Genomic DNA, 23661 nt, shown 5'->3' on the forward strand with positions numbered 1-23661 from the left:
TAACTGTGGACAACTAGTTGTAGGTTACTAACGAGGACAGCTGACTTAATAAACTTAAAACATCAAAATATATTAAAAGTGTTGTAAATATATTTTGAACATACTTTGATATATATGTATATATTGTTATAGGTTCGTGAATCAACCAGTGGCCAAGTCTTACTTCCCGACGAAGTAAAAATCTGTGAAAGTGAGTTATAGTCCCACTTTTAAAATCTAATATTTTTGGGATGAGAATACATGCAGGTTTTATAAATGATTTACAAAATAGACACAAGTACGTGAAACTACATTCTATGGTTGAATTATCGAAATCGAATATGCCCCTTTTTATTAAGTCTGGTAATCTAAGAATTAGGGAACAGACACCCTAATTGACGCGAATCCTAAAGATAGATCTATTGGGCTTAACAAACCCCATCCAAAGTACCAGATGCTTTAGTACTTCGAAATTTATATCATATCCGAAGGGTGTCCCGGAATGATGGGGATATTCTTATATATGCATCTTGTTAATGTCGGTTACCAGGTGTTCACCATATGAATGATTTTTATCTCTATGTATGGGATGTGTATTGAAATATGAAATCTTGTGGTCTATTGTTACGATTTGATATATATAGGTTAAACCTATAACTCACCAACATTTTTGTTGACGTTTTAAGCATGTTTATTCTCAGGTGATTATTAAGAGCTTCCGCTATCGCATACTTAAATAAGGACGAGATTTGGAGTCCATGCTTGTATGATATTGTGTAAAAACTGCATTCAAGAAACTTATTTTGTTGTAACATATTTGTATTGTAAACCATTATGTAATGGTCGTGTGTAAACAGGATATTTTAGATTATCATTATTTGATAATCTACGTAAAGCTTTTTAAACCTTTATTGATGAAATAAAGGTTATGGTTTGTTTTAAAATGAATGCAGTCTTTGAAAAACGTCTCATATAGAGGTCAAAACCTCGCAACGAAATCAATTAATATGGAACGTTTTTAATCAATAAGAACGGGACATTTCAGTTGGTATCCGAGCGTTGGTCTTAGAGAACCAGAATTTTGCATTAGTGTGTCTTATCGAGTTTGTTAGGATGCATTAGTGAGTCTGGACTTCAACCGTGTTTACTTGAAAAATGATTGCTTAACAAATTTTGTTGGAAACTATATATTTTTAACATGTGAATATTATGTGATATATTAATCTTTTAACGCGTTTGATATTATGTGATAGATGTCTACCTCTAGAACAAGTCCCATTGACTCACCTAATAATAATGAAGAGTCAAATGTAAATTGGAATGATTCGTGGACTGATTCACAAGTTCCCGAAGAGGAACCGGAAGAAGAGTCGGAACCGGAAGAAGAATCGGAACCGGAAGAAGAATCGGAACCGGATGAAGAAATAGAACCGGTGGGGGAAATAATAAAACGGTTAAGTAAAAGAAAATCCTCAACCAACCGACCAAGGTTAATTATGGTCAATGGTGTTTCCGCCAAGGAAGCAAAATATTGGGAGGATTACCAATTCTCCGATGAATCGGATTCCGACGAGAATTCCGATGATGTTATAGAAATTACCCCAACTGAATTTAAAAAGGCAAAAGAAAATAATAAGGTAAAGGGCATAAAAATAGAGAAATCTAATTCCAACCCCGATGAACTTTATATGTATCGTCAACCCCCGAAGTCCTTAAGTTGTAACAATGACCCGGGAACCTCTAAACCACCAGGTTTTTCTAAACCAATGTGGACAACGACGGCTCGTATTAGGGGAACATCATATATCCCTAGAAACTTGGCAAAACGAACCAAAACCGAAGAAGAAGAAACGAGCGAGTCGGAATAAGATAGTTGTATTCGTGTGGTGTAATATATGTAATATAGTGTGCTTATGCTTTATGATATATGTAAAAATTGCTTGTATTAATAATTATTTTTTTTTATGAATCTAACTCTTGTCTATTTTACAGTTTAAAAACACAAAATGGATAGACAACCCAATATTTTAAGAGACCTACCCGGAGACATGATTGATGAAATCTTGTCTAGAGTCGGTCAGAATTCCTCGGCACAACTATTTAAGGCGAGATCAGTTTGTAAGACATTCGAAGAATGTTCCAAGAATGTCTTGGTTTATAAGAGACTTTCGTTTGAAAGATGGGGGATATCACATTGGGAAACCCATAAGTTACGATGTGTTTACTTTGACGCATATATTGCGGGGAACCCAAATGCTATTTTACACAATGGGTTAAGAAATTATTTTGACTCAATATATCCGAATATTGGACTTCGTGATTTAGAAAAAGCGGCTAACATGCAACATAAAGAAGCATGTTATGCTTACGGATTAGTAATGTTCGCTTCTCACCAAAGTGAGAACAAGAACATCGGGCTACAACTATTAAACAAAACGTTTCCATAAGTGACGGAGTCGGTAATTAGGGTAAGAAATGAGGTTTTTAGATTGTTACGGGACTGTTGGACATTACGTAACCCTCGTCCCTTTGACGACGTTACAACACGCTGTTTTATCAACGGCCATAACGGTTATGTTCCACAAGACCAAGGATGGGAAGTAATCCTAGTAAAACCAGAATGCATGACTTGTTTCTGGACGTATGAATTACGTGTCTTTATTGCCTTTGCTGAACGACTTGTGTACTAGCTAGAATTATCTTCACAACCATCTTGTATCAAATTTATTGTGTGCTATATTTCATGCTATATGTAAAATAAGCGGTATTGTAAGTTTGTAAAATATTGTGTAAAAGTTTGAACGCGAAATATTATTATAATCAGTTTTTCATATAGAATTGTAGTAGTTGAATTGTATATTAGCTACTAAGTATGAACTTAACGGGTAGGTACTACCTGAATTTAAACTTATAAAACGCTAATATGAAGAAAAAGCTTTTATAAATGAGTTCATATTATGCTACGAAATACTATTAACTACTCTTAATATTCTGTATGATTAACTTGTTCCAATTGACTATTTTGAAGGAAATGGCACCGACTACTCGACACACCGTGAATATGAATGAAGAGGAATTCCGTACTTTTCTAGCTTCAAACATAGCCGCAGTACAGGCTGCGCTACATACCAACAATAACCTTGGATCTGGCAGTACAGGAAATCGTGTAGGATGCACCTACAAAGAATTCACTGCCTGCAAACCTTTGGAATTTGATGGAACCGAAGGACCGATCGGATTGAAACGGTGGACCGAGAAGGTCGAATCGGTGTTTGCCATAAGTAAGTGTACTGAAGAGGACAAAGTGAAGTACGCTACGCATACCTTCACAGGTTCTGCGTTAACATGGTGGAATACCTATCTAGAGCAAGTGGGACAAGACGATTCGTACGCACTACCGTGGTCAGCATTCAAGCACTTGATGAACGAGAAGTACCGTCCCAGAACCGAGGTCAATAAGCTCAAGACGGAACTTAGAGGGTTACGAACCCAAGGATTTGATATTACCACGTACGAAAGATGATTCACAGAATTGTGCCTATTGTGTCCGGGAGCGTTCGAAGATGAGGAAGAGAAGATCGACGCGTTTGTGAAAGAATTACCGGAAAGAATCCAAGAAGATATAAGTTCACACGAGCCCGCCTCCATACAACAGGCATGTAGAATGGCTCACAAACTAGTGAACCAGATTGAAGAAAGAATTAAAGAACAGACTGCTGAAGAGGCCAATGTGAAGCAAGTCAAAAGAAAGTGGGAGGAAAACGGTGATAAGAATCACCAATACAACAACAACAGCAATTACAACAATAATCGCAACAATTATCCCAACAATCGCAACATCAATCGCAACTACAACAAACGGCCCAACAACAACAACAACAACAACAGCAACAACAACAACAACAACAATCATAATAACCGCAACAACAACAACAACAACAACAATCAGAAGCAGCTATGCCAAAGGTGTGAAAAGTATCACTCGGGGTTCTGCACCAAATTTTGCAACAAGTGTAAAAGAAATGGTCATAGCGCGGCAAAGTGTGAGGTCTACGGACCAGGGGTTAATAGAACGAAAGGAACAAATGGTGTCGGAACGAGTAATGGCGGAGCAAGTAGTGTCGGAGCAAGTTATGCCAATGTAGTTTGTTATAAATGTGTAAAACCGGGGGACATTATTAGAAATTGCCCGAACCAGGAGAACACGAATGGACAAGGCCGCGGAAGAGTTTTCAATATTAATGCGGCAGAGGCACAGGAAGACCCGGAGCTTGTTACGGGTACGTTTCTTATTGACAATAAATCTGCTTACGTTTTATTTGATTCGGGTGCGGATAGAAGCTATATGAGTAGAGATTTTTGTGCTAAATTAAGTTGTCCATTGACGCCTTTGGATAGTAAATTTTTACTCGAATTAGCAAATGGTAAATTAATTTCAGCAGATAATATATGTCGGAATCGAGAAATTAAACTGGTTAGCGAAACATTTAAGATTGATTTGATACCAGTAGAGTTAAGGAGTTTTGATGTGATAATCGGTATGGACTGGTTGAAAGAAGTGAAAGCAGAGATCGTTTGTTACAAAAATGCAATTCGCATTATACGAGAAAAAGGAAAACCCTTAATGGTGTACGGAGAAAAGGGCAACACGAAGCTACATCTTATTAGTAGTTTGAAGGCACAAAAACTAATAAGAAAAGGTTGCTATGCTGTTCTAGCACACGTCGAGAAAGTACAAACTGAAGAAAAGAGCATCAATGATGTTCCCATTGCAAAAGAATTTCCCGATGTATTTCCGAAAGAATTACCGGGATTACCCCCACATCGATCCGTTGAATTTCAAATAGATCTTGTACCAGGAGCTGCACCAATAGCTCGTGCTCCTTACAGACTCGCACCCAGCGAGATGAAAGAACTGCAAAGCCAATTACAAGAACTTTTAGAGCGTGGTTTCATTCGACCAAGCACATCACCGTGGGGAGCTCCTGTTTTGTTTGTCAAGAAGAAAGATGGTACATTCAGGTTGTGTATCGACTACCGAGAGTTGAACAAACTTACCATCAAGAACCGCTACCCACTACCGAGAATCGACGACTTATTTGATCAACTACAAGGCTCGTCTGTTTATTCAAAGATTGACTTACGTTCCGGGTATCATCAAATGCGGGTGAAAGAAGATGATATTCCAAAGACTGCTTTTAGAACACGTTACGGTCATTACGAGTTTATGGTCATGCCGTTTGGTTTAACTAATGCACCAGCTGTGTTCATGGACCTTATGAACCGAGTGTGTGGACCATACCTTGACAAGTTTGTCATTGTTTTCATTGATGACATACTTATTTACTCAAAGAATGACCAAGAACACGGTGAACATTTGAGAAAGGTGTTAGAAGTATTGAGGAAGGAAGAATTGTACGCTAAGTTTTCAAAGTGTGCATTTTGGTTGGAAGAAGTTCAATTCCTCGGTCACATAGTGAACAAAGAAGGTATTAAGGTGGATCCGGCAAAGATAGAAACTGTTGAAAAGTGGGAAACCCCGAAAACTCCGAAACACATACGCCAGTTTTTAGGACTAGCTGGTTACTACAGAAGGTTCATCCAAGACTTTTCCAGAATAGCAAAACCCTTGACTGCATTAACGCATAAAGGGAAGAAATTTGAATGGAATGATGAACAAGAGAAAGCGTTTCAGTTATTGAAGAAAAAGCTAACTACGGCACCTATATTGTCATTGCCTGAAGGGAATGATGATTTTGTGATTTATTGTGACGCATCAAAGCAAGGTCTCGGTTGTGTATTAATGCAACGAACGAAGGTGATTGCTTATGCGTCTAGACAATTGAAGATTCACGAACAAAATTATACGACGCATGATTTGGAATTAGGCGCGGTTGTTTTTGCATTAAAGACTTGGAGGCACTACTTATATGGGGTCAAAAGTATTATATATACCGACCACAAAAGTCTTCAACACATATTTAATCAGAAACAACTAAATATGAGGCAGCGTAGGTGGATTGAATTATTGAATGATTACGACTTTGAGATTCGTTACCACCCGGGGAAGGCAAATGTGGTAGCCGATGCCTTGAGCAGGAAGGACAGAGAACCCATTCGAGTAAAATCTATGAATATAATGATTCATAATAACCTTACTACTCAAATAAAGGAGGCGCAACAAGGAGTTTTAAAAGAGGGAAATTTAAAGGATGAAATACCCAAAGGATCGGAGAAGCATCTTAATATTCGGGAAGACGGAACCCGGTATAGGGCTGAAAGGATTTGGGTACCAAAATTTGGAGATATGAGAGAAATGGTACTTAGAGAAGCTCATAAAACCAGATACTCAATACATCCTGGAACGGGGAAGATGTACAAGGATCTCAAGAAACATTTTTGGTGGCCGGGTATGAAAGCCGATGTTGCTAAATACGTAGGAGAATGTTTGACGTGTTCCAAGGTCAAAGCTGAGCATCAGAAACCATCAGGTCTACTTCAACAACCCGAAATCCCGGAATGGAAATGGGAAAACATTACCATGGATTTCATTACTAAATTGCCAAGGACTGCAAGTGGTTTTGATACTATTTGGGTAATAGTTGATCGTCTCACCAAATCAGCACACTTCCTGTCAATAAGAGAAGATGACAAGATGGAGAAGTTAGCACGACTGTATTTGAAGGAAGTCGTCTCCAGACATGGAATACCAATCTCTATTATCTCTGATAGGGATGGCAGATTTATTTCAAGATTCTGGCAGACATTACAGCAAGTATTAGGAACTCGTCTAGACATGAGTACTGCCTATCATCCACAAACTGATGGGCAGAGCGAAAGGACGATACAAACGCTTGAAGACATGCTACGAGCATGTGTTATTGATTTCGGAAACAGTTGGGATCGACATCTACCGTTAGCAGAATTTTCCTACAACAACAGCTACCATTCAAGCATTGAGATGGCGCCGTTTGAAGCACTTTATGGTAGAAAGTGCAGGTCTCCGATTTGTTGGAGTGAAGTGGGGGATAGACAGATTACGGGTCCGGAGATTATACAAGAAACTACCGAGAAGATCATCCAAATTCAACAACGGTTGAAAACCGCCCAAAGTCGACAAAAGAGCTACGCTGACATTAAAAGAAAAGATATAGAATTTGAAATTGGAGAGATGGTCATGCTTAAAGTTGCACCTTGGAAAGGCGTTGTTCGATTTGGTAAACGAGGGAAATTAAATCCAAGGTATATTGGACCATTCAAGATTATTGATCGTGTCGGACCAGTAGCTTACCGACTTGAGTTACCTCAACAACTCGCAGCTGTACATAACACTTTCCACGTCTCGAATTTGAAGAAATGTTTTGCTAAAGAAGATCTCACTATTCCGTTAGATGAAATCCAAATCAACGAAAAACTTCAATTCATCGAAGAACCCGTCGAAATAATGGATCGTGAGGTTAAAAGACTTAAGCAAAACAAGATACCAATTGTTAAGGTTCGATGGAATGCTCGTAGAGGACCCGAGTTCACCTGGGAGCATGAAGATCAGATGAAGAAGAAATACCCGCATCTATTTCCAGAAGATTCGTCAACACCTTCAACAGCTTAAAATTTCAGGACGAAATTTATTTAACGGGTAGGTACTGTAGTGACCCGAACTTTTCCATGTTTATATATATTAATTGAGATTGATATTTACATGATTAAATGTTTCCAACATGTTAAACAATCAAACTTGTTAAGACTTGATTAATTGAAATATGTTTCATATAGACAATTGACCACCCAAGTTGACCGGTGATTCACGAACGTTAAAACTTGTAAAAACTATATGATGACATATATATGGATATATATATATATATATATATATATATATATATATATATATATATATATATATATATATATATATATATATATATAGTTAACATGATACTATGATAAGTAAACATATCATTAAGTACATTAACAATGAACTACATATGTAAAAACAAGACTACTAACTTAATGATTTTTAAACGAGACATATATATAACGATTATCGTTGTAAAGACATTTAATGTATATATATATATCATATTAAGAGATATTCATACATGATAATATCATGATAATATAATAATTTAAAATCTCATTTGATATTATAAACATTGGGTTAACAACATTTAACAAGATCGTTAACCTAAAGGTTTCAAAACAACACTTACATGTAACGACTAACGATGACTTAACGACTCAGTTAAAATGTATATACATGTAGTGTTTTAATATGTATTTATACACTTTTGAAATACTTCAATACACTTATCAAAATACTTCTACTTAACAAAAATGCTTACAATTACATCCTCGTTCAGTTTCATCAACAATTCTACTCGTATGCACCCGTATTCGTACTCGTACAATACACAGCTTTTAGATGTATGTACTATTGGTATATACACTCCAATGATCAGCTCTTAGCAGCCCATGTGAGTCACCTAACACATGTGGGAACCATCATTTGGCAACTAGCATGAAATATCTCATAAAATTACAAAAATATGAGTAATCATTCATGACTTATTTACATGAAAACAAAATTACATATCCTTTATATCTAATCCATACACCAACGACCAAAAACACCTACAAACACTTTCATTCTTCAATTTTCTTCATCTAATTGATCTCTCTCAAGTTCTATCTTCAAGTTCTAAGTGTTCTTCATAAATTCCAAAAGTTCTAGTTTCATAAAATCAAGAATACTTTCAAGTTTGCTAGCTCACTTCCAATCTTGTAAGGTGATCATCCAACCTCAAGAAATCTTTGTTTCTTACAGTAGGTTATCATTCTAATACAAGGTAATAATCATATTCAAACTTTGGTTCAATTTCTATAACTATAACAATCTTATTTCAAGTGATGATCTTACTTGAACTTGTTTTCGTGTCATGATTCTGCTTCAAGAACTTCGAGCCATCCAAGGATCCGTTGAAGCTAGATCCATTTTTCTCTTTTCCATTAGGTTTATCCAAGGAACATAAGGTAGTAATGATGTTCATAACATCATTCGATTCATACATATAAAGCTATCTTATTCGAAGGTTTAAACTTGTAATCACTAGAACATAGTTTAGTTAATTCTAAACTTGTTCGCAAACAAAAGTTAATCCTTATAACTTGACTTTTAAAATCAACTAAACACATGTTCTATATCTATATGATATGCTAACTTAATGATTTAAAACCTGGAAACACGAAAACACCGTAAAACCGGATTTACGCCGTCGTAGTAACACCGCGGGTTGTTTTGGGTTAGTTAATTAAAAACTATGATAAACTTTGATTTAAAAGTTGTTATTCTGAGAAAATGATTTTTATTATGAACATGAAACTATATCCAAAAATTATGGTTAAACTCAAAGTGGAAGTATATTTTCTAAAATGGTCATCTAGACGTCGTTCTTTCGACTGAAATGACTACCTTTACAAAAATGACTTGTAACTTATTTTTCCGACTATAAACCTATACTTTTTCTGCTTAGATTCATAAAATAGAGTTCAATATGAAACCATAGCAATTTGATTCACTCAAAACGGATTTAAAATGAAGAAGTTATGGGTAAAACAAGATTGGATAATTTTTCTCATTTTAGCTACGTGAAAATTGGTAACAAATCTATTCCAACCATAACTTAATCAACTTGTATTGTATATTATGTAATCTTGGGATACCATAGACACGTATACAATGTTTCGACCTATCATGTCGACACATCTATATATATTTCGGAACAACCATAGACACTCTATATGTGAATGTTGGAGTTAGCTATACAGGATTGAGGTTGATTCCAAAATATATATAGTTTGAGTTGTGATCAATACTGAGATACGTATACACTGGGTCGTGGATTGATTCAAGATAATATTTATCGATTTATTTCTGTACATCTAACTGTGGACAACTAGTTGTAGGTTACTAACGAGGACAGCTGACTTAATAAACTTAAAACATCAAAATATATTAAAAGTGTTGTAAATATATTTTGAACATACTTTGATATATATGTATATATTGTTATAGGTTCGTGAATCAACCAGTGGCCAAGTCTTACTTCCCGACGAAGTAAAAATCTGTGAAAGTGAGTTATAGTCCCACTTTTAAAATCTAATATTTTTGGGATGAGAATACATGCAGGTTTTATAAATGATTTACAAAATAGACACAAGTACGTGAAACTACATTCTATGGTTGAATTATCGAAATCGAATATGCCCCTTTTTATTAAGTCTGGTAATCTAAGAATTAGGGAACAGACACCCTAATTGACGCGAATCCTAAAGATAGATCTATTGGGCTTAACAAACCCCATCCAAAGTACCGGATGCTTTAGTACTTCGAAATTTATATCATATCCGAAGGGTGTCCCGGAATGATGGGGATATTCTTATATATGCATCTTGTTAATGTCGGTTACCAGGTGTTCACCATATGAATGATTTTTATCTCTATGTATGGGATGTGTATTGAAATATGAAATCTTGTGGTCTATTGTTACGATTTGATATATATAGGTTAAACCTATAACTCACCAACATTTTTGTTGACGTTTTAAGCATGTTTATTCTCAGGTGATTATTAAGAGCTTCCGCTATCGCATACTTAAATAAGGACGAGATTTGGAGTCCATGCTTGTATGATATTGTGTAAAAACTGCATTCAAGAAACTTATTTTGTTGTAACATATTTGTATTGTAAACCATTATGTAATGGTCGTGTGTAAACAGGATATTTTAGATTATCATTATTTGATAATCTACGTAAAGCTTTTTAAACCTTTATTGATGAAATAAAGGTTATGGTTTGTTTTAAAATGAATGCAGTCTTTGAAAAACGTCTCATATAGAGGTCAAAACCTCGCAACGAAATCAATTAATATGGAACGTTTTTAATCAATAAGAACGGGACATTTCACTTTATTCAAGAAAACGTTGCATTCACAAAATCATCACCATGTATCTTATTTTGACTGCATTGTCAACGGAATTACAATTGTAAACTATTATTTACGATGATTGTCTATATATAGAAATCATCAGATGTCGAGAACCTTTGATTTAAATATTCGTTGATGGTGTGCCTTTTCAAAAGAATGCAATGTTTACAAAACGTATCATATAGAGGTCAAATACCTCGCAATGAAATCGATGAATGACGTGTTCGTCCATATGGATTTGGAGCGATCGTCACATATCATATCCTAAATTAAAGGATACTAGTTACCAAACATATAGAATGTCAGCTGTATCTTGTATTATATATACGGGTTTGTATATGAGAACAGGTAACGATTGAACTCTATCAAAAAGGATGGGTCATGCAACATTACAACTTCTTTTTAGCATTTTTTCCTTCAGTGGAAATATGAACAATATATGAACGATATAAATAACGAGAGGTGATATATCAATCAAATAACAACTTATTCCAACATCTCCTCTCTTTCTTGTAATTCAACTTCCAAAGATCAAATGTATGGAATCGGAGTGGCTACTATTTGAGTGATTTGGAAATTTCATAATGGCATTACTTATGCTTCTCTTTTTTCAAAAAACTTAAACGTTATAACTATGGACTCTAAAAAAATGAAACAACCAATCAACGATACAAATTAGAGCCCCGCCCCGGCTCGCTATTAGAAAACAAACCTATATAATATTTAAACCTAGCAATTATCTAAAGGCGAGCCGAAACAAAGTTCTTCACAACCAGACTGAGTCTGCTATAACAACATATCGAGCCCATCTAAGTTAACCAAGCCCAACAATTCTACCCACAACACAAAAATGACACGCCCTCTTTCGAGACCGACACCAACAAATCATTCCACTAGAGCCCATTTCAAATCACACCTCCTCTCCATCACCTACTTTTAAACCCGGAAGCCCAAGTAAACCTAAACCTCACCTCGAGCCCATCGCCACCCATCCCAAGCCCGTAAATATTGACCATTCCCAGTCCATCGTTGATTTCATTAACCATTTCAATCGTAACCATTTAAATCAATTTAACCCCAAGACCACTTCACCGACTAAAATCCATAATCCTTCACGTTCTTTCCCTTATTTCAATTGCTATGAATCTACTGATATCCACCCGTCTTCTATCTTTGGTTCCTCATTCATCGGTAGATTATTTAAACAAGATGAGAATTTCGTGGATGGCAAAGTAGTGGACTCAAAAAATTTAAAATGTAGACAAATGAACACTCCGAAAATAATGAAGGATGGGTTTCGAGATAAATGGACAGGTTTTTTAAGGCAGTTTAGAAAATTTTAAAGATTACGTACTCCTTTAAGGAAATGCCATCACAAGATTATATGTTAATGATAATTTAATTAATATTAATGACATCACAAGATATTTTTAGGAAATGTCAAGTGAAAAATTAACCTATTTTATGCTTTGTTAAGACATTTACATGATGTTACCTTAATTCCCTTTTATAAGATAATATAGATTTCATGTGAATTTTCATATCTTTTTTCATCAAAAATTTGTTCCTTAACCTTGTGAGAATAATACCATTAGAAGCGTCGTATAAATTAATAATTGCTAATAATGTTTCACTGTGTTTTATTATGCTTGTGTATTCAAGATGAAATTTAGTACGTTATTTGAGTATAATTTTCAAATATCTAATGTGTTGGAATTGATTTTTAACTAATAATAATAATAATAATAACAATAATAATAATAATAATAATAATAATAATTCAATTTTGAATAAAATAACATCATTGGATAAGTAAAAGTGAATTTAATTATTTAAAATTTTGCAAATATTTTAATCATTCAATATTTTAATCTACAAATATTAATTAAACAGAATTAAATTAAAATCCAAATGCAATAATTTAATACGGTAAATTATTTAATAATCTAGATCAACAATTAGTTTTTTTATTATATATATATATATATATATATATATATATATATATATATATATATATATATATATATATATATATATATATATATATATATATATATATATAGTGGTAGGATCAAGAGGGAAGTAACCAATCGGGGGGAGGCGGAGGAAGCAATTTTTTTTTTTCATTTTTTGAAAAAACTTTGTTCACGAACATTATAGATTGGATGAAAATAAGAACATATAGAAAAGACACTTCGTGATGAATATTATTATTTTGGCGAGAAAACGATCGAAGAAGTAATATATATCAATTATCGTGTTTTTCGAGCGTATGTTGAGGTTTTAGACATTAGGGTTTAGATATTAGGGTTTAGATATTAGGGTTTATAGGGTTTAGATATTAGGGTTTAGGGTTTAGATTTAGGATTTAGATTGAGTTTTTAATACGAACGGTTTAGCCATAAACCCAAAACACCAAACCCTAAACCCTAAACCCTAAACCTTAAACCCTAAACTCTAAATTGGGCTAAATTTTACTTCACAAAACATGAAAAAAAACGTTAATATTCTTCACGAACAATATTATCTTGAATGTTATTTTTATCGATCGTTTTCCCGCCAAAATTATAACATTCATCACGAAGTGTCTTTTCTAAATATTCTTATTTTCATCAAATCTATAATGTTCGTAAACAAAGTTTTTTCAAAAAATGAAAAAAAAAAATTTGCTTCCCCCCGATTGGTTACTTCCCCATTGATCCTATACAGGGGCGGTTTTATTTAGGGGCAAGCGGGGGCAGCCGCCCCCAGTGAATTTTCAATTTTCAGTGTAAAAATTTTGGATTTTTCGACGTTGCCTCCGGTGAATTTTTTTTTTCGCCCTAAAACCTTCAGATTTTGCCCAAAAATTTTCAAATTTTACCTCAAAATCTTCAAATTTTGCGCACAAACTTTTAAATTTTGCCCCAAAACCTCCATATTTTTCCCAAAAAAAATGCTACGGTTTTAAATTTTTTTTTTTTTTGCCCCCAGTGAAAAAAAAAATCCTAGTACCGCCACTGATCCTATATATATATATATATATATATATATATATATATATATATATATAGAGAGAGAGAGAGAGAGAGAGAGAGAGAGAGAGAGAGATAATAGGTCTAGTTACTTTTTTTTAGAAATACATGAAAATGTCATTTTAAATAATTATGTTAAGTATGTACTTCAAAGTTTATTGTTTAAATTTAGAGGGCATATACGGATATTATCGCACAGGTTATTTAAATTGTAGAGACTGGTCCTGGATATAGATCAAGATCACAGTATTACGTAAAGAAAAGTGAAGTAACTTAAGAGCGGCCCATTTAACGACTAAAAATAACTGATATCATAGCCATTTCATCGACCATTACTTACAATATAAAGCCCAGTATTTACAGTCCATATGATAATGAACTTTCTATGACTTTTCTTAGATTTAGCTTCTACATATATCAATTCCTTTTTGTCTGATTATTACGGAGTATTAAGCATGTGATATTCAAAGTAATTTTTTTATTAATGATGTGGTAAAGGGGGATTTCATAGTCGCTGACCCACAAAATAAGTAATGATTTTTTTTAACGCAGTATCGACATCATCTAGTAGAGTCATTCGTAGAATTAGGAAGTTTTTTGACAAGGGCCAAAAAATTTTAATGGAGGCTTTTGGGTAAAATTTAGAGCAAAATATGCAGACTTTGAGAAATAAAATATGAAGGCTTTGGGGAAATATATGAAAGTTTTGAGGGCAAAATATGAAAATTCAAAATTTTAATAATGAAGATTTGTAAATAACTATAGAATTGGTTGACGTTATCATGTTTTATTACTGATATTCGTACGTATAGAGTGTGAATAACTTTAATACCTGTCTACTTCTAGAAACGATAAGGAGCAAAACACAAACAAATACATGCGATACTAAATGACTATTTTAGGTAAAGAATTCACATCTAATTTAATTAATTAATTAAAACTTAAATAAAAACTATACTCCCTTCTAGGGGTGTTTATCGGTTCGATTTTCGGTTTGTTCGGTGTATTCGGTTCGGTGTATTCGGTTTTTAAATTTTTTTGGGCAAAATCGAAAACCGAACCGAAAACCGAATTCAAAGTTGAAACCGAACCGAACCGAAAACCGAATTCGAATTCGGATTCGGTTCGGTTTTCGGTTAAAACCAAATATTATGAAAAATTTGAGAACGATGGTAGTTTAATTTTGGCATTACTAATGTCTTAGTTATTTACAACCTAAAACAATGACATACTATTAAATTATCAAGAATTCGATGATTTATTAATATTTACAGCTTAATTATGACGTTTACTGCTTCTATTATTAAGAAGAAGAACATAATAATTTGAGTAATATAATTATAATATGAGCTATCAAATCGTCATATTGGTGAGAAACTATTTTATTGATTGTATCCCAAATTATAATGACAGTAAAACATAAATATACAAATTAAATATATAAAAATTTTGAATTCGGTTTTGAATTCGGTTTTCGGTTAAACCGAATTCAGAATTTTCAAAACCGAACACCGAACCGAAAACCGAATTCAAATTCGGTTTCGGTTTTGACTCGATCCGAAAACCGTTTTTCAAATTCGGTTTGGTTTTTTCCGGTTTGATTTCGGTTTGGTATTCGGGTTAAACGGTTTCAAACCAAATACTGACCACCCCTACTCCCTTCCAAAATCACAAAGTAACACGTCGGCTATTATGATCTCCAATGACACAAGTGATCACCTAATTGGACCACGTGGCCAACAGTATCTTATCTCTTTTGTCTTTTTAGACACACCACAACACACCTACAAACGTGTCCATTTTTTCATTCACCAATTTCTTTCCTTTTCATCAATCGAATTAAAAGTAGTAGGACCTCCCATCGCTCCATTTCATCACTTACCAATTTCCAGTTTTAATATCTATCCTTGTTCTTTGTAGTTTTTCTTTCTTGACGTTGTTGTTGGTTCGTTTGTGTTTTGTTGTGGTTTAATTTGTTCGCGTTTTTTTTCGTAATTTGATTTTCATCGTTCTAATAATAATATTTATCAAAATACTTTATTTACCGCCAAAAAAAAAAAATATATATGTCAATCGATGTAGAGCTTCAATGTATATATATGAGTCGAGTCGCCACACTATATATTTAAGAAAAAGTGTTTCAATAAAATTTCATCGGGGGAGTTTTAATATGCACTCGACCTACTATATTTTTAGTGGTATACCATTTCTGATAGTACATTATCTAGGTTGATTTTATAAATTTTCTCGACACTTATTCAATTTGAAATTTATTTTTTATGTTCAATTGATAAAGAAACTATGAAATTTTGATTGATAGTACAAATTTAATGAGTTTCACTATTTTGATTATATCTCTTTCATAGTTCATCTTGATTTCAATTTAGTTGATTTAAAAGGCTAAACAAACATTCGTAACTCAAAGAATTACAAGTTTCATTTTTATAAGGGGCTATAACCGTAACTCAATTTATAGTCGATAGAAAATACATGACATGATTTTAATTTAAGTTGGAAAAATAATAGCGACAACTTTAGTGACTACCATCTAAACGTTACGACATTAATCAGATATGAATACATCACAAACTAAAAGCCTTCTAAATATTTGTAGAAGTACAAAAATTATTTATTCCAACTTCTAAAATGTCATTACTAGAATTATTTGGTATTTATAATCATCCAAGATAGTTCGGTGGTTATGTATTCATATTCTAACAACAGGTTTCTATTTCAAACTTCACTAGAAACATACCAGTCAGAAACAATTGCGAAATAACATGAATAGACAATCCACTCATTAGATAGAACGATTAGTAAAAAAGTTTATACGTTTATCGTTTAGAATTCTTTGAAATTAAAGCTGTAATAAGGCTGGAGTTAATAAGTTAAACTTATACTCCCTCCGTCCCACATTAATAGTAATCTTTCCTTTTTAGTCCGTCCCAAATTAATAGTTCACTTTCATAAATAGATAAGTTTAATTCGTTAAAGTACTCATATCCTTACTTTATTTAAGTAAGACAAAATTGTAGATAAAAAGTTAGGGGTAAAACTGGAAAATAGAAAAAAAAAATACATGTCCAATCACTTTTTATTAAACTGCGTATTTTTATCCGGAGACTATTATATTCAATTGAGACGGATGGGGTAAATTATTTCGGACTTAGAGTGCTCCCAATCAAGACATTACTTCTTCCAGGACTAACCAACCATTCAGCGCCACATCAGCACCTCCATCCCACTTCCTTCCCAGGACTAAACACTCCCAACAATGACACTCCTTCATCACCCACTATATTAATTAATTAATCAATTGTACAAGACCACTAGCAAAAAGTACCACAAAATTAAGCTTCTACCGTCCTCAAATATGCTCAAACTGGACGAAATCGAAGCAGATGGAGCTGAGCGGAGTGCTGGGCTGAACCTGGGCGGCCTCCGTGCCATCGGCGCCGAGGCTGGACGGCTGTGGGCGGAGGACCTGGACAAACCGTTGGGACCTGCCTTATAATCGATATCTTAAATTTAAATGTTTTAGGCTTAGTTTAGTGACACTTGAAAGTGAATTGACACTAAGAAAACGTGTACGGGTACAAGTCTTCGATGCTTTGAAACAGACACAAAATTGGTTAGATTCAAATTCAAATCAACATCAACGCGGACACCTGTTCTTCCAATGAAAGCACACTTTATAAAAGGCACACTATATAACAAAACACCCACTACTCCTTTATACCAAAAAACTGTCACAAAATCTCACCAAGTCATCAACTAGTTGAAAAACAAACAGAATGTCTGTCCACAGTGTATCGAAAGCGGAATTTAAGAAGAACAAAAACGAGGGACGAAAACGATTTACAGACGAACAAATAAGCTTCCTTGAGTACATGTACGAAACACAGTCAAGACCCGAGTTGAGAATGAAACATCAACTGGCTAACAAACTTGGGCTGCACCCACGTCAAGTTGCGATATGGTTCCAGAACAAACGAGCGCGTTCAAAGTCGAGACAAGTTGAACACGAGTACAATATTCTCAAGACGAATTACGAGACTTTGGCGTTGAAAACCGAGTCTTTAAAAAAGGAGAATCAAGATCTTGTTAAACAGTTAGAGATGTTACGAAACGAAGCAGAAAGGCGTCAAGAAAGCGTTACTTTGAATAGTAGTGGTGAAGAATCTGATGATCGAGGGACTAATTCGTCAACTAAAAGTGATGCTAATGTTATGTTTGAAAATTTCAGTCAAGAAGATAATGTTCCGTTTTACGATAGTGTAGTGTACTTTGAAGAACAACTTTGCAGTGTTGATACCTTTCAGAAATGGTGGGAGGTTTAAACAGAGATTATAGGATTAGTGAAATCGAAGAATAGAGTGTTAATTTGTTTTGATTGTAAACATAAGAGTTAAGATTACACTTGTGTATAACATCTTATAAATGAAAGCATCTTTCATGTTATTTTTTGTATAATTCGATAATTGATTCAATCTGAAGTGTCATTCTCTGCTCAAATGGGAAAACAGAGAAAATTTGAGGGAAATTTATGGCACTCGAAAACGACTGCTCATAGAGGGATCATTAAGGTCAATCTTTGAGATTATGAAATGGACACTACTAACAAGTTGAACCCAAAAAAAAAAAAAAAAAAGGACAAAGGAAGACTTGGTATAAAAAAAAAAAAAAAAAAAAGGTGTACGGGCATCATTATCTAACTGAACGCTACTCTAAATCTCGTGTTAGACATTCACATCACCATTCGGTAATATGATTTGGGCTTGTTAAATACGCATAGATTCCTGCACCAGATGATTCAAGTTAGCACCTCTTTATGAAAACTCGCTACAAAAAAGTACCATAACACATTATATTATATTATATTATATTATATTATACAACATACTAAATCTTCGTCACATACCCTATTTTACTATTATACGGTAGCAGTTTTTTTTGTTTTTTTTTTTTTTCCTTTGTTTCTTCTCTACCCAAATACTCCATACAAAATACCCATCCACTCATCTCCGGTCTTCCCCATTCCTCTAGGCCCTTCTTCCACCATCATCTTCATTACTTCTTTCTCCTTCTCCTAAAACAAAAGACACCAACTCCCTCTTCTTTCATTTCCATCACTCCTTCAACACCACTAACGACCACCAACACCACACCATCATGTTGATGCATATTTTGTATGGCCGTCACTGGGCGAATAATGACTATCATACATTGTACACCTAGTTTATATACACACGTGAAACTGATCAGTTATATGAGCATATGTAACTGTTGGGCTATTCTTGTCGATAGGCCCATTAGGGCAACCTAAGTCTAGGTCGTCTATATATATCAGTTTATGTGTGTCTTTAGGGTTAAGAGAGTAATCCTAATTGGGTCAGGTTAGAACCCTAATTTGGAAGAGCCGTTTTGGCGATTCCCGTGCATAGGGGAGATCATGTTCGATCTTCCCTGGCCACCGACGTTTCTCCGTTTAATCAATTGTAAGTGTAACGTTTATTGAATATAGTGATTTACTTTGATTCATCGTGTTTTTATCTCTTCCGTCTTTGATCTTGCTCGTTAATGGTTGTTTTGATCCGTAACCGGACCTACAAATTGGTATCAGAGCTGGTGCAACCGAGCTCTTGATTGGATCGATGGTAAAAGACGTTAAATCTGCTGAAATTCGTTTTAGATCTCAACAGTTGACTTTTGTTGACTTTTTGGGTTTTGAAGATCTAGATCGAATAAAAGAAAAGTGTTTAAATAGAAAGGTTGGAAATCATCTCGTGAATGTTTCTTCAAAGTTTCAGAATCTAATTCGTTATATAGATCGAGATCTGAGATTCTTTTTTTGGTTCGAATTTTTTGTGTAAAAATCGATTTATTGTGCTAGATTCGTTATGTTTTTGGGAAATCTAAGAATGGAGAAGTGTTAGTCGTGGTTCAATGCTACTATCTGCAAAATTTCCTGAATTTTGGTGATGATTTGAGGTGGTTTTGATGAACACCGCCACCGATCACCATGAACCACCGCAGCTCCGCCACCATGTTCATCTTCGATTTCCTCACGTGTTCATGCATCTCCTCGCGTGTTAAAAGCTTAAACGTGTAACTAACACGCTGGAGAATATCTTTCAAGCGAGTTTTTAGAAAATTAACGCAAAAATTTCGCGAATTTTAGGCTTAAAAAACAGCTTGGTACGCGTTTTTGTGCGAAGAAGAAGCAGATACAGCTAATATATTCGTGTGGCATGGTTGTAATTTTGGGTAAGGTTGAATGATGGGATCCACGTGTTTCTTGTCTTGTTCCTTGTTCCCCACACACAAGACTTACATGTCATCTAAGAAGACTAGTCCCATCCCGTGTTTATTTATTTTCGGTGGACATATTATTCAGCTTTGGACTTTTTTATGGGTCCACATCATCTTTCTTATTTATTTAAATCCCATTTTACTTTGCTGAATTACAGCAACAATATTTTTACGTAAAACCTTTCTATCTTTATTCACTGAAGTATTTGATCTATAAAATTTAATGGATAACCTCCTTGTCTGTTAAATTTATTTAGTGAGTACGGAAACACTTATTATGAGAAGTGTTAGTGGGGTAGTCGGGAGCATACGACTATTTATGGGCCTACAACGTTTATTATTTCGCACTTCTCGATATTCCGCTTTAGAGGGAATATGTTTGTTCCAGTTTCGCCTAGTAGAGCGAACTGAGGTTGATGTTTCGCGATCATGAGATACAAATTTGATTTTCTTTGGTAGTTTGATGGCAATAAAGACTTATTTGAGTTATTAATTGTGGAACGGACTCCTCTACATATTTTACCATTACAAGAAGCAAGTCAGGATGAACGTTAGTGCTACGATGTCTAATAGGATACAGCTAACAGTGAGGGAAAAGATTCTACATTTTATGATTATGAGAGAGTCGGTTTGTTTGAAGAGTTTATCAGAGATATCGATAGGGATCTCAACTCAGTCTTAGGGAGAATCTTGCTGCATTTGTACTATGAGTAACACATACGAGTTAAAAGAAACTACAGGATGACAATTAGCATTTCGACTTCAATGAGCGGAAACATTGATGTTCGGAGTTTGGGTTTTCACGTATTCTGGAAGACTTTGATGGAGCTTGTGATTCACAAGTTTATGGTACTACAGCAGAGATTGACTTAAGATTGCAAGAGGTGTTTACAATCATTCGCCAGCAACGTCCAAGGGGGAAATTGTTGATGCATATTTTGTATGGCCGTCTGAAATGTCCCGTTCTTATTGATTAAAAACGTTCCATATTAATTGATTTCGTTGCGAGGTTTTGACCTTTATATGAGACGTTTTTCAAAGACTGCATTCATTTTTAAAACAAACCATAACCTTTATTTCATAAATAAAGGTTTAAAAAGCTTTACGTAGATTATCAAATAATGATAATCTAAAATATCATGTTTATACACGACCATTACATAATGGTTTACAATACAAATATGTTACATCGAAATCAGTTTCTTGAATGCAGTTTTTACACAATATCATACAAACATGGACTCCAAATCTTGTCCTTATTTTAGTATGCAACAGCGGAAGCTCTTAATATTCACCTGAGAATAAACATGCTTTAAACGTCAACAAAAATGTTGGTGAGTTATAGGTTTAACCTATATATATCAAATCGTAACAATAGACCACAAGATTTCATATTTCAATACACATCCCATACATAGAGATAAAAATCATTCATATGGTGAACACCTGGTAACCGACATTAACAAGATGCATATATAAGAATATCCCCATCATTCCGGGACACCCTTCGGATATGATATAAATTTCGAAGTACTAAAGCATCCGGTACTTTGGATGGGGTTTGTTAGGCCCAATAGATCTATCTTTAGGATTCGCGTCAATTAGGGTGTCTGTTCCCTAATTCTTAGATTACCAGACTTAATAAAAAGGGGCATATTCGATTTCGATAATTCAACCATAGAATGTAGTTTCACGTACTTGTGTCTATTTTGTAAATCATTTATAAAACCTGCATGTATTCTCATCCCAAAATATTAGATTTTAAAAGTGGGACTATAACTCACTTTCACAGATTTTTACTTCGTCGAGAAGTAAGACTTGGCCACTGCTGATTCACGAACCTATAACAATATATACATATATATTAAAGTATGTTCAAAATATATTTACAACACTTTTAATATATTTTGATGTTTTAAGTTTATTAAGTCAGCTGTCCTCGTTAGTAACCTACAACTAGTTGTCCACAGTTAGATGTACAGAAATAAATCGATAAATATTATCTTGAATCAATCCACGACCCAGTGTATACGTATCTCAGTATTGATCACAACTCAAACTATATATATTTTGGAATCAACCTCAACCCTGTATAGCTAACTCCAACATTCACATATAGAGTGTCTATGGTTGTTCCGAAATATATATAGATGTGTCGACATGATAGGTCGAAACATTGTATACGTGTCTATGGTATCTCAAGATTACATAATATACAATACAAGTTGATTAAGTTATGGTTGGAATAGATTTGTTACCAATTTTCACGTAGCTAAAATGAGAAAAATTATCTAATCTTCTTTTACCCATAACTTCTTCATTTTAAATCCGTTTTGAGTGAATCAAATTGCTATGGTTTCATATTGAACTCTATTTTATGAATCAAAACAGAAAAGTATAGGTTTATAGTCGGAAAAATAAGATACAAGTCGTTTTTGTAAAGGTAGTCATTTCGATCGAAAGAACGACGTCTAGATGACCATTTTAGAAAACATACTTCCACTTTGAGTTTAACCATAATTTTTGGATATAGTTTCATGCTCATAATAAAAATCATTTTCTCAGAATAACAACTTTTAAATCAAAGTTTATCATAGTTTTTAATTAACTAACCCAAAACAGCCCGCGGTGTTACTACGACGGCGTAAATCCGGTTTTACGGTGTTTTTCATGTTTCCAGGTTTTAAATCATTAAGTTAGCATATCATATAGATATAGAACATGTGTGTAGTTAATTTTAAAAGTCAAGTTAGAAGGATTAACTTTTGTTTGCGAACAAGTTTAGAATTAACTAAACTATGTTCTAGTGATTACGAGTTTAAACCTTCGAATAAGATAGTTTTATATATATGAATCGAATGATGTTATGAACATCATTACTACCTAAAGTTTAGTAGGTAAACCTATTGGAAGTGACAAGAAATGATCTAGCTTCAAAGGATCTTGGATGGCTTGAAAGTTCTTGAAGTAGGATCATGACACAAAAACAAGTTCAAGTAAGATTTTTACTCGAATTAAGATAGTTTATAGTTATAGAAATTGAATCAAAGTTTGAATATGAATATTACCTTGAATAAGAAAGATAACCTACTGTATATAACAAAGGTTTCTTGATCTTAGATGATTACTTGGAATGGATTAGAAAGCTTGGAAGTAAATTAGTAAACTTGAAGGGATTTTTGAAGTGTTCTTGAAGTGTTCTTCCTATGATGATTATAGCTTGATTCTTGAAGTGATTTTTGATGAAGATGATGATTAACTACTGGAAAAATACGTTCATAATAGTGTGTGTGTGTTGAGAGAGAATTAGAAAGAGAATTGAAAGTGAAATGGAGTGAATGATGAGTGGTAATTGGTGAGTGGGGTTA

The 23661-nt window shown here is 34.1% G+C and overlaps 1 protein-coding gene and 1 pseudogene across 1 annotated transcript; one reads left to right on the plus strand and one right to left on the minus strand.

The window, feature by feature from the left end:
* LOC139850573 (mediator of RNA polymerase II transcription subunit 10b-like) overlaps window positions 1-23661 on the minus strand; it is a 264036-nt pseudogene that overhangs the window by 111079 nt on the left and 129296 nt on the right.
* Window positions 17726-18442, plus strand: LOC139848327 (homeobox-leucine zipper protein HOX6-like). Its single transcript, XM_071838058.1, has one exon. The coding sequence runs from the start codon at window positions 17776-17778 to the stop codon at window positions 18319-18321; it is 546 nt and encodes a 181-aa protein (XP_071694159.1). The 5' UTR covers window positions 17726-17775; the 3' UTR covers window positions 18322-18442.

This window comes from Rutidosis leptorrhynchoides, chromosome 5 (genome assembly GCF_046630445.1).
Source record: "Rutidosis leptorrhynchoides isolate AG116_Rl617_1_P2 chromosome 5, CSIRO_AGI_Rlap_v1, whole genome shotgun sequence".
NCBI classification, from domain to species: domain Eukaryota; kingdom Viridiplantae; phylum Streptophyta; class Magnoliopsida; order Asterales; family Asteraceae; genus Rutidosis; species Rutidosis leptorrhynchoides.